We start from the raw sequence: 23893 nt of genomic DNA, 5'->3' as shown, positions 1-23893 counted from the left end.
ATGGTTAGACTGACATGATGCCAGCTACATAAGACACCCGTCACTCACACTGCAGAGAAGCAGGCCCAGGTACAGAACTTGATCCAAACAATGATAACACACTTAAGCTGTACATGTACAGCGATCATCTATAAGGGATTAAACAACAGGTAATTTTCTGGTGCTACACTCCCTTTAAATGGCTGCTTACATGTAACAGTAAACTATATTGTCTATACAGAAAACAGATAACAGACCATTATTCCTAAATGGCAACTATGAGATTAGGAAAAAAACAGAAACTACAGATTAAAAAATTAACCATTTAATTATCACAGTGACTTAATCCATACTTATAGGTGAATTTGAAGAATATAAAATCTCACATTCTCCTAATCACTTCACAGACATATCCATCCGCTATGATACCACTGTTCTCCGCATTCATTACAAATGGCAAATGTCATCATCTCTTCGTCTGGGTTCCCGGAACGTACCCAGCCTGGCAGAAAGAGTGTCCCTCGGGAAATCATGGTTACTGTGCAATTAAACCTTTCACATTTTCTACATTTAATTTTCCTAGTCTGGACTCCATCATTGCGCTGGGGAAGCTGATGCTCCTGGACACCAGCCTGAGTATAGCTAGCTCGGAGGCCTCGGAGATCCTCACTTGCCATCTCCAGAGCAGTCATTCCAGCAAATGTTTTGGGGTTCAGAGCTCCAGAATAAATGAGAGTTTTCAAGTGCATATTTTTAGGATTTTTCAGATTGGCAATTTTACTACGAATGCAGCTTCTGTATTTCTTTTCATTCCCAGCATACAGAATGTAGATGCTTTCCTCAAGCTCCTTTGTATACTCCTGGGCTTTCTCATGGCACTGTGAAGGATCAGCTAAAGCCTGATACAAAAGTTCTCGGCACTTCTTTCTCAAGCCCTCAACACTCATTTTCTGCTGATCTTGGGTACCTGCCCTGTGCTCCTTACTGCATACCGCTTGTGAGCTTGACCCCAGATTTTGTTCTTCAGTCACAGTAGAGGAATGACCACTTGTACTCTCGAGACCTGTGAGGTTTTGTGCGCTGTCTTGAGCTTGCGTCACAGTTGCATTGTCATTCCTCTCTAGTTCACCCATAAACTTCTCCTGAACTGTGTAGGTATGAAGACAGCTGTCTTTGTACAAGAGTTTCCACTTGGAGAGTAAGCACTTTGCTTTCTTTTTCAGTGCTCCTGGCGGACAGCTTTTAAGTACTCTGTACACAACTCTGAGGACATCAGTCTGCTGTAGGTTTGCACAATTGACCTTTGCTTCTTCAAAGAAAGAGAGATGGGATTCAATTTCTTCATACATTCTGTTGTGTAAAAGACTCTCCACTTGTAAAGCTCTGAAGATCAGCTCCTTAATACCCTCGGAGTCTGACATTCCTATGCTTGATAGACACAAAGAAAAGAGTGATTAGAGTGATCACTTGACAATTGCAGAATTAGCTTGAAGAGATCAAATATTACTACAAATCAAATAGATTTCAGGCAATATATAATGACAGCTTAAAAGGAATCTGTCACTTGATTCATGCTGGCCAAACCACAGGCGGCATTTCAGAACCTGGCTGTGCAATTGCCAGAGTATTTCAGAAAAAAAACAAAAACTTAGTTTGAAGTGTCGGCCAGGGAGAGATGTGACTAATCCGGTGTGGTCCCCAGCTGTTCCAGATGCTGGGAAGTATACACACATCCAGAGACCTGTCAACTATAGCGATGCAGAGAACAGCTCCAAACTAGTCACTTGTCTTTAGTCAAGGACCAATTCTGGGTTGAAATGGGGTGGGTTATATATGGACTGCGATGCCCAAACTGGCCACTTGTCTCGACCAGAATTTACAGCCTCGTGTACATTTGCGGCTTTGAGTTTGGATCAGTAGACCTGTGGTCAGTCCAAGCATTACAGTCCACATGTGGAACATGAGCTATGCTCATCTGAATCCAGCCTACATCCTAGTGCATTTCTTGGCCACAACAGGTAAGTACTGTTCTTCTAAAAGAGATCAGCTGAGAGAGAATGGGAGAAAAGTATGCACCTCATTTATTTTGTCCTGCAAGAGCTGATCTCACAAATACACAAGTCAATGTTTGTCCCTCTAAGGGATCCTGCCATCAGAAAAACGCTATTTACCTGCAGATGTAGAGTTCATCTATGGATAAACAGCCTTTAACACCCTGTGTAGTCAGCTGACGAAGTGCTGCTACATAGAAAATGATGTTTTAATCACAGTGCAACCTCTCTCCCAGAAGCACTGTGAATGACATCCTCTCTACGTGTGTGGGCAGAGCGAACTGTCACTCTTAGTGCTGGGGAGTGGTTACTGCTGCGCTCCCACTGTACTGAGCTGTGATGTAAGCAGTCCCCGCAGCACTCCTATAATTAGGAGAGAGCCACTACACAATGATAACATCGTGATCAAAACGTAATTTTCTCTGTGTAGCCGAACTAAGGGTATGTGTATACGTTGCAGATTTGCTGCTGAGGATCCGCTGCAGTTTTCCTAGTGGTTTACAGTACAATGTAAATCTATGGAAAAAAAACCCCGCTGTGCACATGCAGCGCAAAAATCCGTGCTGAAACGCAGCGGTTTATTTTCCGCAGCATATCAATACTTTGTGCGGATTTTTACACCCATTCCATTATAGGAATCCGTAGGTGTAAAAACGCAGGCCAAATTTGCACAAAATCCATAGGTAAAACGCGTGGATTTTGACCTGCGGATTCTGCCAAAAATAGCAGAATCCGCGTGGAAAATTCCGCATACGAATACGAATCTGCAATGTGCACATACCCTAAGTCAGCCGGTTACACAGGGTTTTAAGGCTATTTACCTGCAGATTAGTAAACAGATTCCCTTTAAATAGCTTTGCGACCAGAGAAGGAAAAACTCATCTACAGTCTGTTTCGGGGTGATTGTCCCTCTTCAGTGCACTGCACAGGCAATCTGAATGTGATGCAGCACACTACAAATATATTGAAGGCATCCTGGCCAATAATTGTAAATTAAATGGGTAGGTCACTTGCTAGCCAGATGTCCAAAATGCGCTAAACTCTTGCATACTGACATAAGCAGTCATGCATACTCCCATTGCTTACCACTGCCCTGTGTTTCAAGGACAATGCTGTCAATGGATCAGCGGTGAAACAATGCCTCTGCCAATAATACTGAAAATAGATAACAACATGACTGCTTTCCTGTCTTGATCCATTTCTGCGCTGGTGCAGAAACAGGCTGCGGAATCTCCTGCATCAGTGCATGTACTGGATGGGGAATATTCATGGTTCCTTGTGATAAGACACAACAGTTTAGTGCATCTTAGGAATTTGGCTAGAACGTAGCCAATTTCTTTAAAAGCAGTGTCAGCATAGAATGCGACAATTATTAATGGCGCTCGGTGCACCCTTGGAGTAGCCAAACATTTAAGTGCGCCTTCCCACCTACTTTTTTTTTAATCTCTATCTCCAACTCCTCTTCTTTGGTTGGCAGATTTGGCTCTATAGAGCCAGAGAAATGTGGGGATAGAGGTAAGACAAGTACTGTAGATTGGAAAATGCACTTAAATGTTTGCCCACGCCAAGGGTGCACCGAACACCTGTATTTTGTTTGAACAGTCATTCTGTGCTGGCAGACAACCAGAAGCAACTACCTGCCTGTTTTACCCAATGCCAGCTCAGAGTGGTCACCAACCGCACCTGTGGGTGATTCAGCTGCTGTACGTTGATAGAGCAGCTCTTCTTTTTCTGGGGCTGCTGTACCAATGAGGCGTGACTGCTAATATCATGCTGATTGACATCTGGCTCCTCGCGGTTATGCAGCGGAGAACCGGCTCTCAATCAGCATGACATAGGCAGTGACACCTCATCAACAGAGCAGAGCAGATGAGAAGCCGCTGAAGTGCTGGAGGGAACGGTCAGTGACCGTTCTATGTCACTGGAGAGCAACACCAGCTACAGCAGTTACAGCAAAAAAAAAAAAAATAGTCCTGGATAACCCCCTTTAAATGTGTCCACATTCCCTAGTGCAGAAAACAAGCACACTTTATAGACTCTGTGCTTTGCCAGTTGAAAGATAACATCTTCAGATCATTACAAACCCTGCTGTCTCTTTTGAAATAAGCTAATTATGCAAATAGTCTCTTTCGAGAGGAAGAGGACTAGAACTCTCATGGCAACTATTGGAAGTAGCCATCCTAAAAGTCAATGTCGACCCTTTAACGAGCCTTGTTACATGACTTAAAGGGGTTTTACACATAGCGATATCGCTATGTCACCGATTTTGTGACGATATAGCGATATCGCTAGCAATATCGCCATGTGTGATACTTACCTCCGACCGGCTCCCCCGCTGTCCATCGCTGATCGCGCGAGAACGTCCGGCTCCATTTCTCGTCGTCAGCTTCCTGCTGTGACGACGAGCGACGCGTGGAGGCGGGCGGGAGGACGTCAGAATCGCTGTGTGTGAAGGTGAGTATCGTGTGCTGTGTCGCTGCTGCATCGCTGTGAGGTCTGCCTGTGTGACAGCTCACTAGCGATCATTTAGCGATGCACCAGCGATCCTGACCGGGTCGGATCGCTGGTGCATCGCTAAATGTAAAAGGGCCTTTAGGATAAAAGCCAAGTCAGAATCTCAATTTGCAGACACTGTGTTTCAGGGTACTGCCCCTCATCAGTGCAAAGGAGAAATTATACTTCTTGGATATCGGTCAGACGCCTCTCTCACAGCCAAACCAGATCTCACACTTTGCACTGACGAGGGGCAATACCCCGAAATACAGTGTCTGCAAATTGAGATTCACTAGGTGGCACTAGAGTTCTAGTCCTCTTCCTCTCTGAAGAGACAATTTGCATAATTAGCATATTTCCCAGAGGAGCATTGCGGCTTTAAGTCTCCTCGTCTCGACATGCTTAGCATGTCATTCTCCGCAAGGAGAAATGATACTTCTTGGATTTTGAAATAAAGGCATGATAAAGGACTTCGAGGTGTGCAAGTAGCAGGAATTTGATTTTTCTATGCCAGCCCACCCCAACCTTAGCCCCTTCACAACCTGTGATGTATAGGGACATCGTAGGTCGTGTGCCAGTATTTTCAGGAACAGCTGTGCGTGGAATCGCGATCTACCCGCGGCTGTTAACATATTAAATGACGCTGTCAATCTCTGACAGAGTAATTTAACTCGCGCTTACCGGAAGTGCGTCACAAACCCCGCCCATTAGCACCCCTCGCACATGATCTCGGGGGGCGATGATGGATTGGCATGATGGCTGGGGGTGTGCAGTAGACCCCTGTGCTTGTACCTGAAGATCTCCTATGAATGCTGGCCATTGGCCGGCTTTCATATGAGTTGTTCATTTATGTTATATATAGACTAGCTACTGAACCCGTTCTACGCCCAGGTGGCGAGCATTTATATTGGTATATGGTCTCCATCCTGGTATGTGCTGCTCCCATCCTGCGCCCCTATTCTGTCATGTGCTGCTCCCATCCTGCGCCCCTATTCTATAATACTTATCGATATATGTGTACTATATATAGTCCCAATTTTTTTTTTTTTCTTTTTAGGACAGAGACCGGAGGCACTGTGTGGTGCAAAAATCTTGTGTTTTTCAAATGGCGGCGAAGTGTGTACTATATATGTGTATATACACTCACTGGCCACTTTATTAGGTACACCTGTCCAACTGTGTGTTAAGACTTAATTTCTAATCAGCCAATCACATGGCGGCAACTCAGTGCATTTAGGCATGTAGACATGGTCAAGACAATCTCCTGCAGTTCAAACCGAGCATCAGTATGGGGAAGAAAGGTGATTTGAGTGCCTTTGAACGTGGCATGATTGTTGGTGCCAGAAGGGCTGGTCTGAGAATTTCAGAAACTGCTGATCTACTGGGATTTTCACGCACAACCATCTCTAGGGTTTACAGAGAATGGTCCGAAAAAGAAAAAAAAAACAGTGAGCGGCAGTTCTGTGGCCGGAAATGCCATGTTGATGCCAGAGGTCAGAGGAGAATGGGCAGACTGGTTCGAGCTGATAGAAAGGCAACAGTGACTCAAATTGCCACCTGTTACAACCAAGGTAGGCAGAAGAGCATCTCTGAATGCACAGTGCGTCGAACTTTGAGGCAGATGGGCTACAGCAGCAGAAGACCACACTGGGTACCACTCCTCTCAGCTAAGAACAGGAAACTGAGGCTACAATTTGCACAAGCTCATCGAAATTGGACAGTAGAAGATTGGAAAAACGTTGCCTGGTCTGATGAGTCTCGATTTCTGCTGCGACATTCGGATGGTAGGGTCAGAATTTGGCGTAAACAACATGAAAGCATGGATCCATCCTGCCTTGTATCAACGGTTCAGGCTGGTGGTGGTGGTGTCATGGTGTGGGGAATTTTTTCTGGGCACTCTTTGGGCCCCTTGGTACCAATTGAGCATCGTTGCAACGCCACAGCCTACCTGAGTATTGTTGCTGACCATGTCCATCCCTTTATGACCACAATGTACCCAACATCTGATGGCTACTTTCAGCAGGATAATGCGCCATGTCATAAAGCTCGAATCATCTCAGATTGGTTTCTTGAACATGACAATGAGTTTACTGTACTCAAATGGCCTCCTCAGTCACCAGATCTCAATCCAATAGAGCATCTTTGGGATGTGGTGGAACGGGAGATTTGCATCAGGGATGTGCAGCCGACAAATCTGCGCCAACTGTGTGATGCCATCATGTCAATATGGTCCAAAATCTCTGAGGAATGCTTTCAGCACCTTGGTGAATCTCTGCCACGAAGAATTGAGGCAGTTCTGAAGGCAAAAGGGGGTCCAACCCCTTACTAGCATGGTGTACCTAATAAAGTGGCCAGTGAGTGTATAGTACCAGATTTGTTTTTAAGACAGACACCGGAGGCACTGTATGGCGCAAAAATCTTGTGTTTTTAAAATGGGGGTGAATTGTGGGCAGCAGTTGCATATTCAAATAAATCATTGATGTCAGCAGAGGGGGCATGGGTACACTGTGGCACCGGAATCAGCGCCTGTGCAGGCCGCGCTGTCCGGCGCCATTTTTTTTAAGACACTGATATTGCCCCGGGTTCTTGCCATGATGTCAGGAGAGGGCGGCGAGATCCCGCGGCAATACCGGATCGGTAAGTTGTTGTGCCGAGATGTCAGGAGAGGGCGGGATTGTGCCTCTGAAATCGGCGCCTGCGCAGTCCGCGCTTTCCGGCACCATTTTCTTGAAGACACAAAGCAGTGTGTCTTCATCAAAATGGGGCCGGAAACAGCGGACTGCACAGGCGCCGATTCCGGTGCCACAACTCACCATCTCCTGACATCACGGCGAGACCCAGCCGCAATATCGGATCGTTGAGGCTGGTTTCACATTAGCGCATTTTCAGCGTGCGCACGGCCGGGGGTAGCTCCGCCCCCGAGCCGGCTCTCTGCCCGGCGTGCCCGCCCCTTGCTTGTAGCACCGCCTACTAGCGGACAGCGGCGCCTGCGATCGGCGCACCCTATCTTTAGCATAGGGTGCGCAGATCGTGCGCAGGCCGTGCGCTAGTTGCGCTTTGACCTGTGCTGCGCACTTTTGACGGTGCGCCGTGCGCGCCAAAATCCGAAAAGTTTGATTTTGGCGCGCACGGCGCACCGTCAAAAGTGCGCAGCACAGGTCAAAGCGCAACTAGCGCACGGCCTGCGCACGATCTGCGCACCCTATGCTAAAGATAGGGTGCGCCGATCGCAGGCGCCGCTGTCCGCTAGTAGGCGGCGCTACAAGCAAGGGGCGGGCACGCCGGGCAGAGAGCCGGCTCGGGGGCGGAGCTACCCCCGGCCGTGCGCGCGCTGAAAATGCGCTAATGTGAAACCAGCCTAAGTTGTTGTGCCGGAGATACGTTCAGTGCTTATGCATACCGCGATCTCCTGGGCCACACTTCTCATCCCTGGATGCGTTAGGCCGGTTTCACATTAGCGCTTTTTAAGCGCACGCACGGGCGGGGGTAGCTCCGCCCCCGAGCCGGCTCTCTGCCCGGCGTGCCCTCCCCTTGCTTATAGCGCCGCCTCCTAGCGGACAGCGGCGCCTGCGATCGGCGCACCCTATCTTTAGCATAGGGTGCGCAGATCGTGCGCAGGCCGTGCGCTAGTTGCGCTTTGACCTGCGCTGCGCACTTCTGACGGTGCGCCGTGCGCGCCAAAATCCGAAAGTTCGATTTTGGCGCGCACGGCGCACCGTCAAAAGTGCGCAGCGCAGGTCAAAGCGCAACTAGCGCACGGCCTGCGCACGATATGCTAAAGATAGGGTGCGCCGATCGCAGGCGCCGCTGTCCGCTAGGAGGCGGCGCTATAAGCAAGGGGCGGGCACGCCGGGCAGAGAGCCGGCTCGGGGGCGGAGCTACCCCCGGCCGTGCGTGCGCTTAAAAAGCGCTAATGTGAAACCGGCCTTACTCTGTGGGGTCCAGACTGCGCAGGCATGTCGCGCTTGTGCAGTCTATAAAGGCTTCGGACAGAGTGACGCTCCTAGCATTATATTATAGATGGTCTGATACCCTACAATGTGTAGCACAAGCGTTCAGATGATCGCAGCTTCAAGACTCCTAAGGAAACTATCGACGCAAGTTAAACAATAGAAAAATAATGTTTGAAAAAATATTTAAAAAATTAAAAAAATAAAAGTTCAAATCGCCCCCCTTTTGCCCAACACAAAACAAAAAAAAATACACATTTGGGAATGTGTTCAGAAATGTCCAATTTATCTAAATATAAGCTAAATTAATCTGATATGTAAATGGTGCAAAAAAAGTGAAAACATTTTTTAAAAACCCCCCACCAGAATTACCTTTTTTTGGTTGAGGCAATGTCTAAAATGCATTAACAGGTGATCAATACATCGTATCTAAAAAAAAAAAAAAATGATATCAATAAAAACGTCAGCTCGGCGCGCAAAAAAATAAGCCCCAGATTCCGAAGAATGGAAAAATGAAGACGCAACAGGTCTCAGAAATTGGAGCTTTTTTTTACACTACTTTAAAAAAAATGACACGGAGAATCATAATAGCAGGTCAGTTTTAGCATTTAGTGAACATGGTAAAAAAAAAATAAAAAAATTGTTGAATTGCACTTTTTTTTGCAATTTCTTTCCCGTTTTCCAGTACAATAAAGTATATATGGTTAAACCAATGGTGTCATTCAAAAGTACAACTCATCCTGCAAAAAACAAGCCCACACATTGAAGGAAAAATATAAAAACATTAAGGCTGAGTTCACACGTGGCGTTTTTTTCGCGTTTCTGCAGCGGTTTTAACCGCGCGATTTTGACGCAAAAACGTGAAAAATAAGCATCCCATGCATTCCTATGGGATTCCGCAATGCTGTGCTAATGCTGCGGTTTTTACCGTGGCGGAATTGCTTAGCGGTAAAAAACGCAGCATGCTCATTAATTTCGCGGAATTGCGGCGATCCCGCACCCATAGGAATGCATTGTTCTGCTTACTTTCCGCATGTGGCTGTGCACACCATGCGAAAAGTAAGCAGAACATTTGCAGATGGTACCCACGGTCCGGAGGAGAGGAGACTATCCTCCGGGCTCTGGGTACCATATCCCTGTAAAAAACAGAATTTAAAATATAAAATATTGTTATTCTCATCTTCCGACGTCCTGCGCAGCCTTCCCGCCTCTCTCCACGCTCCCGGTCCCAGTAAGCCTTTGCGAGCGATGACGTCCGTTCTCGCGGTCATCGCGAATGACCGCAAGACGTTGCGATCCCGCGAGAACGGACGTCATCGCGGTAATTGTCGCAAAGGATTACTGGGACCGGGAGCGTGGAGAGAGGCGGGAAGGCAGCGCAGGACGTCGGAACGTGAGAATAACAATATATTTTTTTTATTATTATTATTTACATTCTATCTCTTACTATTGATGCCGCATAGGCGGCCTCAATAGTAAAAAGTTGGTCACACTCGTCAAACACTATGTTTGACGAGTGTGACCAACCTGTCAATCAGTTCTCCAAGCGATGCTACAGATCGCTTGGAAAACGCTAGCAATTCTGCAAGCTAATTACGCTTGCAAAATGCTAGTTTTTCCGTGGGAAAATCGCGGGAATTTAAAATGCGATTTTCCCGCGGAATGGAATTCTGGAATTCTCGCGTTAATTTCCGCAAGAGTTCCGCTACGCGTGAACCCAGCCTAAGGCTCTGGGAAGAAAATGAGCAGAAAACAAAAAATCCTAAGGATGTGAAGGGGTTAATTCCCATATGGAAACACTGACATTACATCACAGTCTCAATAATCCTGCTATTTTTACCATAACTTGTTAGGCTGTGTGCACACGTTGCCGATTTAGATGCGGATCCACAGCGATTTTGGCTGCACGGATTCGATTCAAATCCGCAGTGTAGTGCACAGCCACTGTTAATCTATGGGACATGGAGATTTGTTGAGCACATGCTGAGAAAAAATCCGAGCAGAAACACAGCGTTTTTTTCCGCAGCAGGTCAATTCTTTTTGCGGATCTGCAGTGTTTCTGCACCCATTGACTTCCATGCAGTCAGGCACATTCGCAGCAAAACCGCACATACAAAAAAGATCTGTGGATTTGCTGCGGATGTGGATGCGAGAAACGCTGCAGATCGGGAGGAGGGAAGTGTGTGGGCTTGAGAAAGGTCTGCACCCAGGATCGAAACGAAGCCACATGGGCTATTAAAGAGCACTTTGTAACCTTATATTTGGTGTGCTGCCTCAACTTTTTTTGTATCTAGATAGATAGATATAGCTATAGATATATCTGTGTGTGTAAACATTATTCTTCAATGGAATATGTAAAATAAGAGGTTGGACAAAGAGACATCACAGTTCTTTTTTTGTTAAATAATATATATTTAGCTTACAAAAACGCAGACAAATCCGCAGTAAAAAAAGCATGAAAATCCGCACAAAAAACACTTGGATTTTTACCTCCATTTTCTGCCAAATGATGCAGATTCTGTGCAGAAAATTCTGCAGGCAAATCTGCAATGTGTGCACATACCCTTAGGATGTGTACACACGTTGCGGATTTGCTGCGGATCCGTAGCAGATTTTAAGTGTAGAATTGCTGCAGATCCGCAAGTGTGTAAACAAACAATTTTAACCAATGGGGAAAAAAAAACTGCTGTGCACATGCTGCGGAAAATTCCGCACAGAATCCGTAGCGGTTTATTTTCCGCAGCATGTCAATTCTTTTTGCGGATCCACATGCGTTTTACATCCATTGAATTAATGAAATCCACAGGGCTAAAAACGCATGCCAATCCGCAAAGAATCCGCACAAAATCCACAAAAAAAACTGCGTGGATTTTTACCTGCGTTTTCTGCCAAGAGATGCAGATTCCGTGCAGAAAATTCTGCAGGCAAATCTGCAACGTGTGCACGTACCCTTAATGCTATCATGCGGCTCTGATGTTACAGAAATAGTTTTAACTGACAAATCTGGGGAAACTTGCATACAGGTATTGTATTCATATGCATCTGCAAAAAAATACAATTAAGGCTAATTTCACATTTGCGCTTTATAGTGCAGCGACGGCCTGCGCATGGCCGCAGCTAAGCCCCGCCCCCTGCCGGCTCCCTGCCCGCCCCATCCGGTCATCGCCGCCTACTAGTGCACATGGGCGCTTGCGATCTGCGCACCCTATCTTTAGCATAGGGTGCGCAGATCGTGCGCTAGCAGGATTTTGCCGTGCGCTGCGCACTTTTGAAGGTGCGCCCGTGTGCGCCGAACGCAGCATGTTGCATTTCGGCGCGCACGGCGCACCTTCAAAAGTGCACAGCGCATGGCAAAATCCTGCTAGCGCACGTCCAGCGCACCCTATGCTAAAGATAGGGTGCGCAGATCGCAAGCGCCTATGTGCGCTAGTAGGCGGCGATGACCGGATGGGGCGGGCAGGGAGCCGGCAGAGGGCGGGGCTCAGCGGCGACCATGCGCAGGCCGTCGCTGCGCTATAAGGCGCAAATGTGAAACTAACCTTAGGAAGCCAGGCATTTCAAATTTGTTATATATATATATATATATATATATATATAATACACACATATACAGTGGGGAAAAAAAGTATTTAGTCAGTCAGCAATAGTGCAAGTTCCACCACTTAAAAAGATGAGAGGCGTCTGTAATTTACATCATAGGTAGACCTCAACTATTGGAGACAAACTGAGAAAAAAAAATCCAGAAAATCACATTGTCTGTTTTTTTTTTCATTTTATTTGCATATTATGGTGGAAAATAAGTATTTGGTCAGAAACAAAATTTCATCTCAATACTTTGTGATATATCCTTTGTTGGCAATGACAGAGGTCAAACGTTTTCTGTAAGTCTTCACAAGGTTGCCACACACTGTTGTTGGTATGTTGGCCCATTCCTCCATGCAGATCTCCTCTAGAGCAGTGATGTTTTTGGCTTTTCGCTTGGCAACACGGACTTTCAACTCCCTCCAAAGGTTTTCTATAGGGTTGAGATCTGGAGACTGGCTAGGCCACTCCAGGACCTTGAAATGCTTCTTACGAAGCCACTCCTTCGTTGCCCTGGCGGTGTGCTTTGGATCATTGTCATGTTGAAAGACCCAGCCACGTTTCATCTTCAATGCCCTTGCTGATGGAAGGAGGTTTGCACTCAAAATCTCACGATACATGGCCCCATTCATTCTTTCATGTACCCGGATCAGTCGTCCTGGCCCCTTTGCAGAGAAACAGCCCCAAAGCATGATGTTTCCACCACCATGCTTTACAGTAGGTATGGTGTTTGATGGATGCAACTCAGTATTCTTTTTCCTCCAAACACGACAAGTTGTGTTTCTACCAAACAGTTCCAGTTTGGTTTCATCAGACCATAGGACATTCTCCCAAAACTCCTCTGGATCATCCAAATGCTCTCTAGCAAACTTCAGACGGGCCTGGACATGTACAGACTTAAGCAATGGGACACGTCTGGCACTGCAGGATCTGAGTCCATGGTGGCGTAGTGTGTTACTTATGGTAGGCCTTGTTACATTGGTCCCAGCTCTCTGCAGTTCATTCACTAGGTCCCCCCGCGTGGTTCTGGGATTTTTGCTCACCGTTCTTGTGATCATTCTGACCCCACGGGGTGGGATTCTGCGTGGAGCACCAGATCGAGGGAGATTATCAGTGGTCTTGTATGTCTTCCATTTTCTAATTATTGCTCCCACAGTTGATTTCTTCACTCCAAGCTGGTTGGCTATTGCAGATTCAGTCTTCCCAGCCTGGTGCAGGGCTACAATTTTGTTTCTGGTGTCCTTTGACAGCTCTTTGGTCTTCACCATAGTGGAGTTTGGAGTCAGACTGTTTGAGGGTGTGCACAGGTGTCTTTTTATACTGATAACAAGTTTAAACAGGTGCCATTACTACAGGTAATGAGTGGAGGAAAGAGGAGACTCTTAAAGAAGAAGTTACAGGTCTGTGAGAGCCAGAAATCTTGATTGCTTGTTTCTGACCAAATACTTATTTTCCACCATAATATGCAAATAAAATTAAAAAAAAAACAGACAATGTGATTTTCTGGATTTTTTTTCTCAGTTTGTCTCCCATAGTTGAGGTCTACCTATGATGTAAATTACAGACGCCTCTCATCTTTTTAAGTGGTGGAACTTGCACTATTGCTGACTGACTAAATACTTTTTTTCCCCACTGTATACACATACATACATACTGTATATATATATATACATACATACATACATGCACACAAACACACATACACTAATTGGAGAAGAAACAAGTAACGAGTGCTAATAATGAAAAATATCTAAATTTTATTAAATATCAAAAGAGGTAAAAAATGTATAAAACAGTACCAAAACAAGATAATAGAGAGAACAAGATGATAGCACAATGGGTGAGGAGCACCCCTTCATAATCAGAGTACTAGTAATTTGTCAACACAATGACATAATACAAAGAACCCCCCCTAGGATGCCTCACCAAACGTTCTAAATCAAAAATTCCTAATAAAAGTATGTAACACTAATCAAGGGAGGCTTACCAGGTAAGTTACAAGAATGGAGCAGGTGACCCCCGTCAGGATGTGCGACCCCGACGCGCATTTCGTTGGCCGAGGCACAGCTTTATCAAGGGGATGATGGGGCGTGTCTTTGAGGACCTTAAAATAGTGACAATGCAGGGTCACGTGGTCTACAGAGACCAATCACATTGGCGCGGCTGGCGCATGCGCGATGCGTGTCTCAGGTCCTGAGACACAGCACAGGCGTCACATCACTGTAAACTTTGGAATATTTTTTCACCACTTAGATAAAAGAGAACCTTGACATGTTTGGTGTCTATGAACTCATAATGACCTAGAGAATCATAATGGCAGGTCAGTTTTAGCATTTAGTGAACCTAGCAAAAAAGCCAAACAAAAAACAAGTGTGGGATTGCACTTTTTTTGCAATTTCACCGCACATGGAATTTTTTTCTCCGTTTGAGTACACGACATGCTAAAATCAATGATGTCATTCAAAAGTACAACTCATCTCGCAAAAAATAAGCCCTCACATGGCCATATTGACGGAAACATAAAAAAGTTATGGCTCTGGGAAGAAGGGGAGCGGAAAACGTAAAAACGACAATACCTCCGGGGCTTAAGGGGATATTCTTCGAGTCGGCGCGATTACAGCCATACCAGATTTATATCCTTTTTTTATGTTTGCCTGCTGTCACACACTAAAAGACGCTTTTTTTTTTATAAGAAGTTTTTGCGTCACCATATTTTGAGAGCTATAATTTTTCCATATTTCCATATTTCAGCCAACAGTCTTGTGAGGGCTTGTTTTTTGCAGGACAAGCTGACTTTTTTATTGGTATCATTTTCAGGTCATCATTTCAGAGATCGAGCCCGGCGATGACGTCGCAGGGACGACGATCAGAAGGCTGCGATCACGCTCGATTGCAGCAATCAGGGGGTTAACAGCCAGGGGTGGCGCGGACACCGCTCCTGGCTGTTAGTGCAGAAGCTCAGCCACTGGCAGCGCTGAGTTCCTGCACTGATCGGGCGGGAGTTGCTGATATTTCAGCATCTCCTGCGCGGTCATGTTGTGATCGGTCAGTCAGATTGACCCATGCCGTCAATCCCCACACCTCTTCCCATGCCTCTCAGCTGTCAGTATATATGTATTTGTATTACACAGAAAGATAGAATAAAACCGCTAATTCATTTGTCGGCTTCTGCAAAAACAACCGAGAGTGGTGCTAATGTGACCGCCCCGGCTGTAAACCACTATGGAATGAATGAATATGAATGAATGTGAAGCTGCCGTGCAGCCTCAGTGAGTACCGGTGACGTGACTGAATCTGCGCACCCTCACAGGCTGACCTGAGCTGAACTTTGCAGCGTGGGAATATGTTCTGACATTTTCCCACGCTCAAGAGTTCACCGCGGGTCAGGCCGGCAGGGAGGTCAGACTCCGGAACGTCACCGGTACTCACTGAGACTGTGTGCCGGCAGCATCTCATTCATTCCACAGTGGCTTACAGCCGGGGAGGTCACATTTGCACCACTCCCGGTTGTAAACTGTATATCCCCCAGATATTGGATTATTGCGTGGGACACAACCGACGGACAGGTATGGTATATTGTTGGTTTGTTTTTTTGACTTTTTTTTTTTTACAGGAAACTGATGGCTTCGCTTGGATTAGACGTGTTTGTAAGTATGGTTTAATTAAGAACAATAAAGGAGTCTGTGTAATTTCTTTCAAATAAAGGACATTATTCTGGATGTGTCTTTTTTAACCCCTTCAGAACTATAGGATTAGTAATGGATAAATTGACAACTCTCCATTACTAACCAGGCTTAATGTCACCTTACAATACAAAGGTGACATTAACCCCCTTATTACGCCATATGCCATGGCTTCACAGCAGTGGGAAGAGAGAGGCTAAGTGCTGTATTTGGCGCATCTTAGTGATGCGCCATTTCTAGGGCGGCTGTGTGCTGGTGATTGTAGCCAGGGGGGCAATATCCATGGCCCTTCTCTAGCCTATGAATATCAGCCCTCAGCATAGCCTTTTCTGGCTATAAATTATAGAGGGACTCCACGTCATTTATTTCTGGGGTCCCCCTATTTTAATAGCCAGTAAAGGCTAAATATACAGCTGCAGGCTGATATTCATAGCCTGTGATGATCCATGGGTATTAACCCATTCCCAGGCTATAAACATCGGCCCTCAGCATTCCCTCTCTGGTTGGAAAAATTGTGCAGGAGCCCACACAATTTTTTTCAAAAAAAGAAACATTTATTAATGAAGTACAGGTCCCCTAATTTGCACACATAATTGCATTGATCACTGACATCTACATATATATCAACCTATTCTACATCTATTTAGTGTATGTAAACCATGTCTCCTATCCTATCGGATCCTGTATTGATTTTACAGAAGCCGACAAATGAATTAGCGGCTTTTGTTCTGTCTATATTTCTGTACAATATAAATACATGTACATATATATGTGTGTATCACTGAATATATATATATACTAGCTGAAGAGCCCGGCGCTGCCCGGGCATAGTAACTAACTACGGTTAGTTATAATAAATTATAATGATTATATCTATATATAAAGCTGAGTGTAGAGCCCCGCCCACTCCGCATAGCCACATTCACTATAATATCCCACTTCATACCATCAGCAAGAGCTACCGAACTACTACCCCTAATATCCCACATCGTCCCGTAACCCAGAGCCACAGGACTACTACCCATAATATCCAACATCATCCCGTCAAAGCCACCTGACTACTACCCCTAATATCCCACATCATCCCGTCAGCCAGAGCCACCGGACTACTACCCCTAATATCCCACATCATCCCGTCAGCCAGAGCCACCGGACAACTACCACTAATATCCCACATTATTCCGTCACAGCCGCCGGACTACTACCCCTAATACCCCACATCATCCCGTCAGCCAGAGCCACCGGACAACTACCACTAATATCCCACATCATCCCGTCAGAGCCACCGGACTACTACCCCTAATATCCCTCATCATCCCGTCAGCCAGAGCCACCGGACTACTACCCCTAATATCCCACATCATCCTGTTGGCCTGGGGTCAGAACCAGAGCGCTGAGTGGAACGGTCCTAACTTCCATACCGGGGATCCCTTTAAGAGAGGCATGGCGTCAGAACCAGAGCGCTGACTGGATTTGCCCTGACTTCCGTACCAATGATCCCTTTTATAGAAGCCTGGGGTGAGAATCAGAGCACTGAGGGATTTACCCTAACTTCCATACCGGAGATCCCTTTAAGAAAGCCTGGGATCAGAACCAGAGCACTGAGTGGATTTGCCCTGAATTGCATACCAATGATCCCTTTAATAGAACCCTGGGGTCAGAATCAAAGCACTGAGGGATTTGCCCTAACTTCCGTACAGGAGATCCCTTTGAGAGCCTGGGGTCAGTACCAGAGCATTTGAAGGCAATTGCCCTGACTTCCATACCGGGGATCCCTTTAAGAGAGGACTGGGGTCAGTACCAAAGGGCAGATTGGATTTGCCCTCACTTCCATACCGGGGATCCCTTTAAGAGGGGCCTTGGGTCAGAACCAGAGCGCTGAGTAGATTTGCCCTAACTTCCATACCGGGGATCCCTTTAAGGCCTCATTCACACATCAGTATTTTTGCATCAGTGTTTGTATACCAAAACCAGGAGTGGAACTTACAGAAAAAAACTATAACTGAAAGATTGACACATGTTTTCTGTTTTGGAGACACTCCTGGTCTTGGCATACAAATACTGATGAAATACTGATCAAAAATACTGACGTGTGAAGTAGGCCTAAGAAAGCCTGGGATCAGAACCAGAGCGCTGGATGGATTTGCCCTGACTTGCATACCAATGATCCCTTTAATAGAACCCTGGGATCAGAATCAGAGCGTTGAGGGATTTGCCCTAACTTCCGTACAGGAGATCCCTTTAATGGTCCCTCTCTTGGCTATTAATATCTGCCCTCTGGATCACTGTTCATGAAACATTTGTGTGATTCTCGTCCGTGAAAAACGGACCGATATTTTATATGTCTAGTGTGACTCCAACCTTAGAATACACGCAGTTTGGAAAAAAGTATTTAGTTAGCCACCAATTGTGTAAGTTCTCCCACTTAAAAAGATGAGAGAGGCCTGGAATTGACATCATAGGCAGAACACAACTATTGAGAGTCAAAATGAGAAAACAAATCCAGAAAATCACCTTGTCTGATTTGGCAAGTCGCTGGGCCTCTCTGACCTTTCCCGGCGCCTGCGCACTGCAGTACTTTGCTCTGCCCTCAACAGGGCAGATCAGTATGCCTGCGCAGGAGCACTGCACGAAGCATGCAGGATGACAACATTGCATGAAGATGGGAGGCGCCGGACTGGACCTGTGACACCCATCGGACCAGACCGCCCCCTGGGTGAGTATAATAAAACTTATTTTTCTTATCTTTCTGGTTGTACCAGGAGCTTACTTACAGCATTATAGAATGGTGTAGATAAGCCCCGAAAGGCAGTGGCCGCATCTTAAGGCCCCGTCACACTAAGCGATCTCGGTAGCGAGATCACTGCTGAGTCACAACTTTTGTGACGTAACAGCGATCTCACCAGCGAGATCGCTACGTGTGACAGCGATCAGCGAGCGGCCCCCCTGCCGGTATCGCTGGAAGAAACCTCTGGATATTTCTTTGGTCGCTGGTCTCCCGCTGGCCAGCACGCATCGCTGTGTGTGACAGGCGGGAGACCAGCGATCAGGTGTAAAAAATAATTTAAAAAATCTAGTTATTCTCACCTTCCGACGTCCCGTTCAGCCATCCTGCCTCTCTCCACGCTCCGGTCCCAGTGATCCTTTGCACGAATGACCGCGAGACTTTGTTATCCCTCGAGACCGTGACATCTCGCGGTCATTCTCGCAAAGGATCACTGGGACCGGAGCGTGGAGAGAGGCAGGATGGCTGAACGGGACATCGGAAGGTGAGAATAACTATATTTTTTATTTTGATTCTATTTTTTACAGGGATGGCAAGCGATGCCGGGCGCTCGGCATCGCTGTGCTGATCGCTGGTGAAGCTGTCTGTGTGACAGCTCACCAGCGATCACATAGCGACTTACTAGCGATCCTGACACCTTGATATCGGTGTCGGGATCGCTGGTAAGTCGCTTAGTGTGGCGGGGCCTAGCTGAAAAACGAGGTGACAGGTGCACTTTGAAAGACTCAATGTATTTCTACTGTAAAACCACTAACAGATTTTTCATGCCTGAGATACATCATAAAAAGTTGACTTTTTTCCCCTGAAGCCTCATTAGCATTTTTTTGTGCCTTTTGATTGCTTTCATGATGTTTATGACATCTTTACATAGAAATGTGTTTCTTCTTTTGCACGTTTAGGCATCTGCCTGTCAAAGGTCTGGTGTGCTCACAGCCTTATGGCCCAGATACTTGGCTTTTCTTTTTACACTTCAATTTTGAAAAACTCTTGGTAAGGAACAAAAGAAAACACTTCTCATTTGTTTGAGGCATCTCCTGATGGGAAACTCTACAAACTAGGCAAGTGTTCAATAAATAGCTGCAAACCCCGCTTCAGGATAGGAAAAATTCCGCAAGGAAGGAGCGTTCCCTGAAGCAGCTAATACTGGAAAAGTTGGTTTTGAGCCTAAGATGTCTCCACAGTAGGCTGGAGTCTCGCTGCACACGAGCAGCTATAGAGATGTGACGAGGACCGGAGAAGATGTGGTGGTCTGCAGCGGTCCCTAACAAATGGCCAGCGTCACACGAGTGTCAGTGTGTGGCCTGTTCATCTACACAAGTGGTCGCAGTGCAGCCTCCGCAGCAGGGGGGAGATTGGACTTCTATGGCTGGTGCCGCAGCAGGGGGACAGTGGACTTCTATGGGTAGCGACGCAGCAGGGGGGACAGTGGACTTCTATGGCTGGTGCCGCAGCAGGGGGGACAGTGGACTTCTATGGCTGGTGCGGCAGCAGGGGTACAGTGGACTTCTATGGCTGGTGCGGCAGCAGGGGGGACAGTAGACTTCCATGGCTGGTGTCGCAGAAGGGGGGACAGTGGACTTCTATGGCTGGCGCCGCAGCAGGGGGGACAGTGGACTTCTATGGCTGGCGCCGCAGCAGGGGGGACAGTGGACTTCTATGGCTGGCGCCGCAGCAGGGGGGACAGTGGACTTCTATGGCTGGCGCCGCAGCAGGGGAGACCGTGGACTTTTATGGCTGGTGCCGCAGCAGGGGGGACAGTGGACGTCTATGGGTGGTGCCGCAGCAGGGGGGACCGTGGACTTCTATGGGTGATGCTGCAGCAGGGGGAACAGTGGACTTCTATGGCTGGCGGCGCAGCAGGGGGGACCATGGACTTCTATGGCTGGTGCCGCAGCAGGGGAGACCGTGGACTTCTATGGGTGGTGCCGCAGCAGGGGGAACCATGGACTTCTATTGGTGATGCCGCAGCAGGGGGGACAGTGGACTTATATGGCTGGTGTGGCAGCAGGGGGACAGTGGACTTCTATGGCTGGTGCCGCAGCAGGGAGGACAGTGGACATCTATGTTTGGTGCCGCAGCAGGGGGGACAGTGGACATCTATGGTTGGTGCGGCAGCAGGGGGGACAGTGGACTTCTATGGCTGGTGCCGCAGCAGGGGGGACAGTGGACTTCTTTGGCTGGTGCCGCAGAAGGGGGAACAGTGGACTTCTATGGCTGGTGCCGCAGCAGGGGGTACATTGGACTTCTATAGCTGGTGCCGCAGCAGGGGGAACAGTGGACTTCTATGGCCGGTGCGGCAGCAGGGGGAACAGTGGACTTCTATGGCTGGTGCCGCAGCAGGGGGGGGACAGTGGACTTCTTTGGCTGGTGCCGCAGCAGGGGGAACAGTGGACTTCTATGGCCGGTGCGGCAGCAGGGGGAACAGTGGACTTCTATGGCTGGTGCCGCAGCAGGGGGGGGACAGTGGACTTCTTTGGCTGGTGCCGCAGCAGGGGGGACAGTGGACTTCAATGGCTGGTGCCGCAGCAGGGGGGACAGTGGACTTCCATGGCTGGTGTCGCAGAAGGGGGGACAGTGGACTTCTATGGCTGGCGACGCAGCAGGGGGGACAGTGGACTTCTATGGCTGGCGCCGCAGCAGGGGGGACAGTGGACTTCTATGGCTGGCGCAGGAGCAGGGGGGACAGTGGACTTCTATGGCTGGTGCCGCTGTTATGAGCTCATTTTCTCCTTCACCTTTGATGTCCGATGAACTCCCTTTGCTGGTGAAAGGAGGTAGTGAAATTGATTTGGATGGGAAAAACCTGTCATCTGAACAGGTGGAGTGTGATTGGACATCCGGAATCTCTGAGTGGATATAAGGCAGCCGACGCCCTGCTGGGTTGCTGGTGATCCTCTCTGCTCTGAGCTCCAATTTAGTCCTGTCTACTAAAGCTAAGTTTTTGCTCTGCTATTGTTCCATGAGATTTTGTCTGGTTTACTTAGTGTTTGTGTTCAGCCAGCCCTGGTTGGGAATGGCTGAACTCCATTTTTTGTCTCTGATCAGTTGATCTCTTTGCTCTGTTTTCAGAATATACCTGAGTGCTGATATAGTGATTTTGAAGTCTAGTGACTTCAGGGCCTTTTCTATCAGACGCGTTGGACATTATTTTTGGCAGGGTTTTTGCGTGATTGCAGACAGTTGCTTTTCTTTCCTGTCCTATCTAGTTAGTGAGGGCCCCATCGTTTGCTCAGCCTGTCTTTCTGTCTGTGTTTGTGTTTTCACCGTCAATACATGTTGGGGGCTGTCTATTGCTTTGGGGTCTGCTCTGGGGCAGTTTAGATTTCCCCTTTCTTTCTTTAGGTTTATTTAGTTCTCCAGCTGTGAACGAGGTGTCTAGGACCACCGTAGGAACACCTCACGGCTACTGTTAGTTGTGAATAGGATCAGGGGTCTGCAATCCGCTAGCTACCAACCACTCCGGTTTTCTGGACTTAGCTTGTATTTTTGTTTTTCCTCCTCCGGTGACTCATTCATAACACGCTGCAGCAGGACTTCTGTGGCTGGTGCCGCAGCAAGAAGGACGGTGGACTTCTATGGCTGGTGCCGCAGCAGGGGGGACCGTGGACTTCTATGGCTGGTGCCGCAGCGGGGGGCGGTGGACTTCTATGGCTGGTGCCGCAGCAGGGGGGGCGGTGGACTTCTATGGCTGGTGCCGCAGCAGGGGGGACCGTGGACTTCTATGGCTGGTGCCGCAGCAGGGGGGACCGTGGACTTCTATGGCTGGTGCCGCAGCAGGGGGGACCGTGGACTTCTATGGCTGGTGCCGCAGCAGGGGGGACCGTGGACTTCTATGGCTGGTGCCGCAGCAGGGGGGACCGTGGACTTCTATGGCTGGTGCCGCAGCAGGGGGGACCGTGGACTTCTATGGCTGGTGCCGCAGCAGGGGGGACCGTGGACTTCTATGGCTGGTGCCGCAGCAGGGGGGACCGTGGACTGATATGTCTGGTGCCGCAGCAGGGGGGACCGTGGACTTCTATGGCTGGTGCCGCAGCAGGGGGGACCGTGGACTTCTATGGCTGGTGCCGCAGCAGGGGGGACAGTGGACTTCTATGGCTGGTGCCGCAGCAGGGGGAACAGTGGACTTCTATGGCTGGTGCCGCAGCAGGGGGAACAGTGGACTTCTATGGCTGGTGCCGCAGCAGGGGGGACCGTGGACTTCTATGGCTGGTGCCGCAGCAGGGGGGACAGTGGACTTCTATGGCTGGTGTGTGATGCTCAGATGAGGAGCGTCTCCCCTCATGTGGGGAAGGACCACCTCCATATGTCACTGTGTAATAATACTGGAGAAAGTTACCAAACATCGGTGTCCTAGGGTGCCAGAGGGGCCTGGCTGCGGCTCTGCCAGGCACGGGGCAGTGACCTTGAGCTGCCCGCACTGCCTACTGGCACACAATGCAGGGGCGCACTACATGGGGGACGGGGGCACCCACTAATACCGCAGCCACCGTCATATATGCCCGAGGGCTCCAGCATTGCACGCTGTGCTGTACTGTGCTCCCTCTACACAGCACACCCTGCACAGGACCGGAGGATGGCTGCGACACTGAAGGGGCACAAGCCGAGCACAGCGTCTGACCTCACCTGACCAGCAGGACGCTGGGCCCGCAGGCCTGGATCTTCAGGGCCCTACTCTAGTTCCTGCACAACCTACTGCCAGTGAGCGTCAGGCAGTGGAGAAGCTGCGATGTAATATCAGCAGCCACCACCAGGTGGAGAACTGCTCGCTTACAGGAACTCTTTCCGTTCTGTGTAATACTAGAAGTAGCCACTAGGGGCATCACGCGGTTATGTTGCTGGTATTGTATAGGGGGGAGGGTCAGAGGAAATGGAATTAACTCTTTATGTTCCATAGACATCACGGTCACTTACGGTCCACAAGGCAATCACAGTCTGCGAGGAGACGCTGCAATCCCTGCCTTTATTTCAGTGTTTTCCATGGTATTTTGAAATAGATAAGATATTATATTTTTGAAGGGGAGTGCTAATTTACATGAAGTTTCCAAGCTGTGAATGGCCCGTTAGCATTATTCAATGGATTACTATGATTCTGGCGACACCGAGCAGCGGTTTTTGTCATGTTTTCCTGCCTCTGAGGTAATGTTAGCAAACAATGCTTTATATGGGAAAACTAATCTAAGAGGAAATCCCTACGTTTCTGTGTTGCCTTATTCTGAGAGACACAAGTGTGAGGGCTCATACTCACTTGCGAGAGACTCGCACGATTCTTGTGCAAGTCTCTCGCATGAAAGCGACACTCCGACCGGAGCATGCAGCTGCATTGACATACATGTATCCGCATGCTCCGGTCTGAGTGCCGGCGGCAGTGTC

The 23893-nt window shown here is 48.0% G+C and overlaps 1 protein-coding gene across 4 annotated transcripts; it reads right to left on the bottom strand.

The window, feature by feature from the left end:
- Positions 1-288: 288 nt before the first annotated feature.
- Positions 289-23299, bottom strand: TCEANC (transcription elongation factor A N-terminal and central domain containing). Of its 4 annotated transcripts, none has more exons than XM_073586166.1 (3): positions 23147-23297; positions 8846-8902; positions 289-1407 (listed from the first exon to the last, which is right to left on the bottom strand). In XM_073586166.1, the coding sequence occupies exon 3, from the start codon at positions 1398-1400 to the stop codon at positions 381-383; it is 1020 nt and encodes a 339-aa protein (XP_073442267.1). In that variant the 5' UTR covers positions 1401-1407; positions 8846-8902; positions 23147-23297; the 3' UTR covers positions 289-380. The 4 variants fall into 4 exon arrangements, with proteins under 4 accessions (XP_073442267.1, XP_073442269.1, XP_073442265.1 ...); XM_073586168.1 differs by having other exon boundaries at positions 289-1402; XM_073586164.1 differs by lacking the exon at positions 8846-8902 and having other exon boundaries at positions 23147-23299.
- Between the last annotated feature and the right edge of the window lie 594 nt (positions 23300-23893).

Source organism: Dendrobates tinctorius, unplaced genomic scaffold, assembly GCF_039654945.1.
Source record: "Dendrobates tinctorius isolate UK_male_01 unplaced genomic scaffold, ASM3965494v1 ptg000091l, whole genome shotgun sequence".
In the NCBI taxonomy this organism is placed as follows: Eukaryota; Metazoa; Chordata; class Amphibia; order Anura; family Dendrobatidae; genus Dendrobates; species Dendrobates tinctorius.
Note: the sequence above shows the minus strand (reverse complement) of the source record. Positions and strands in the feature narration are given on the sequence as shown.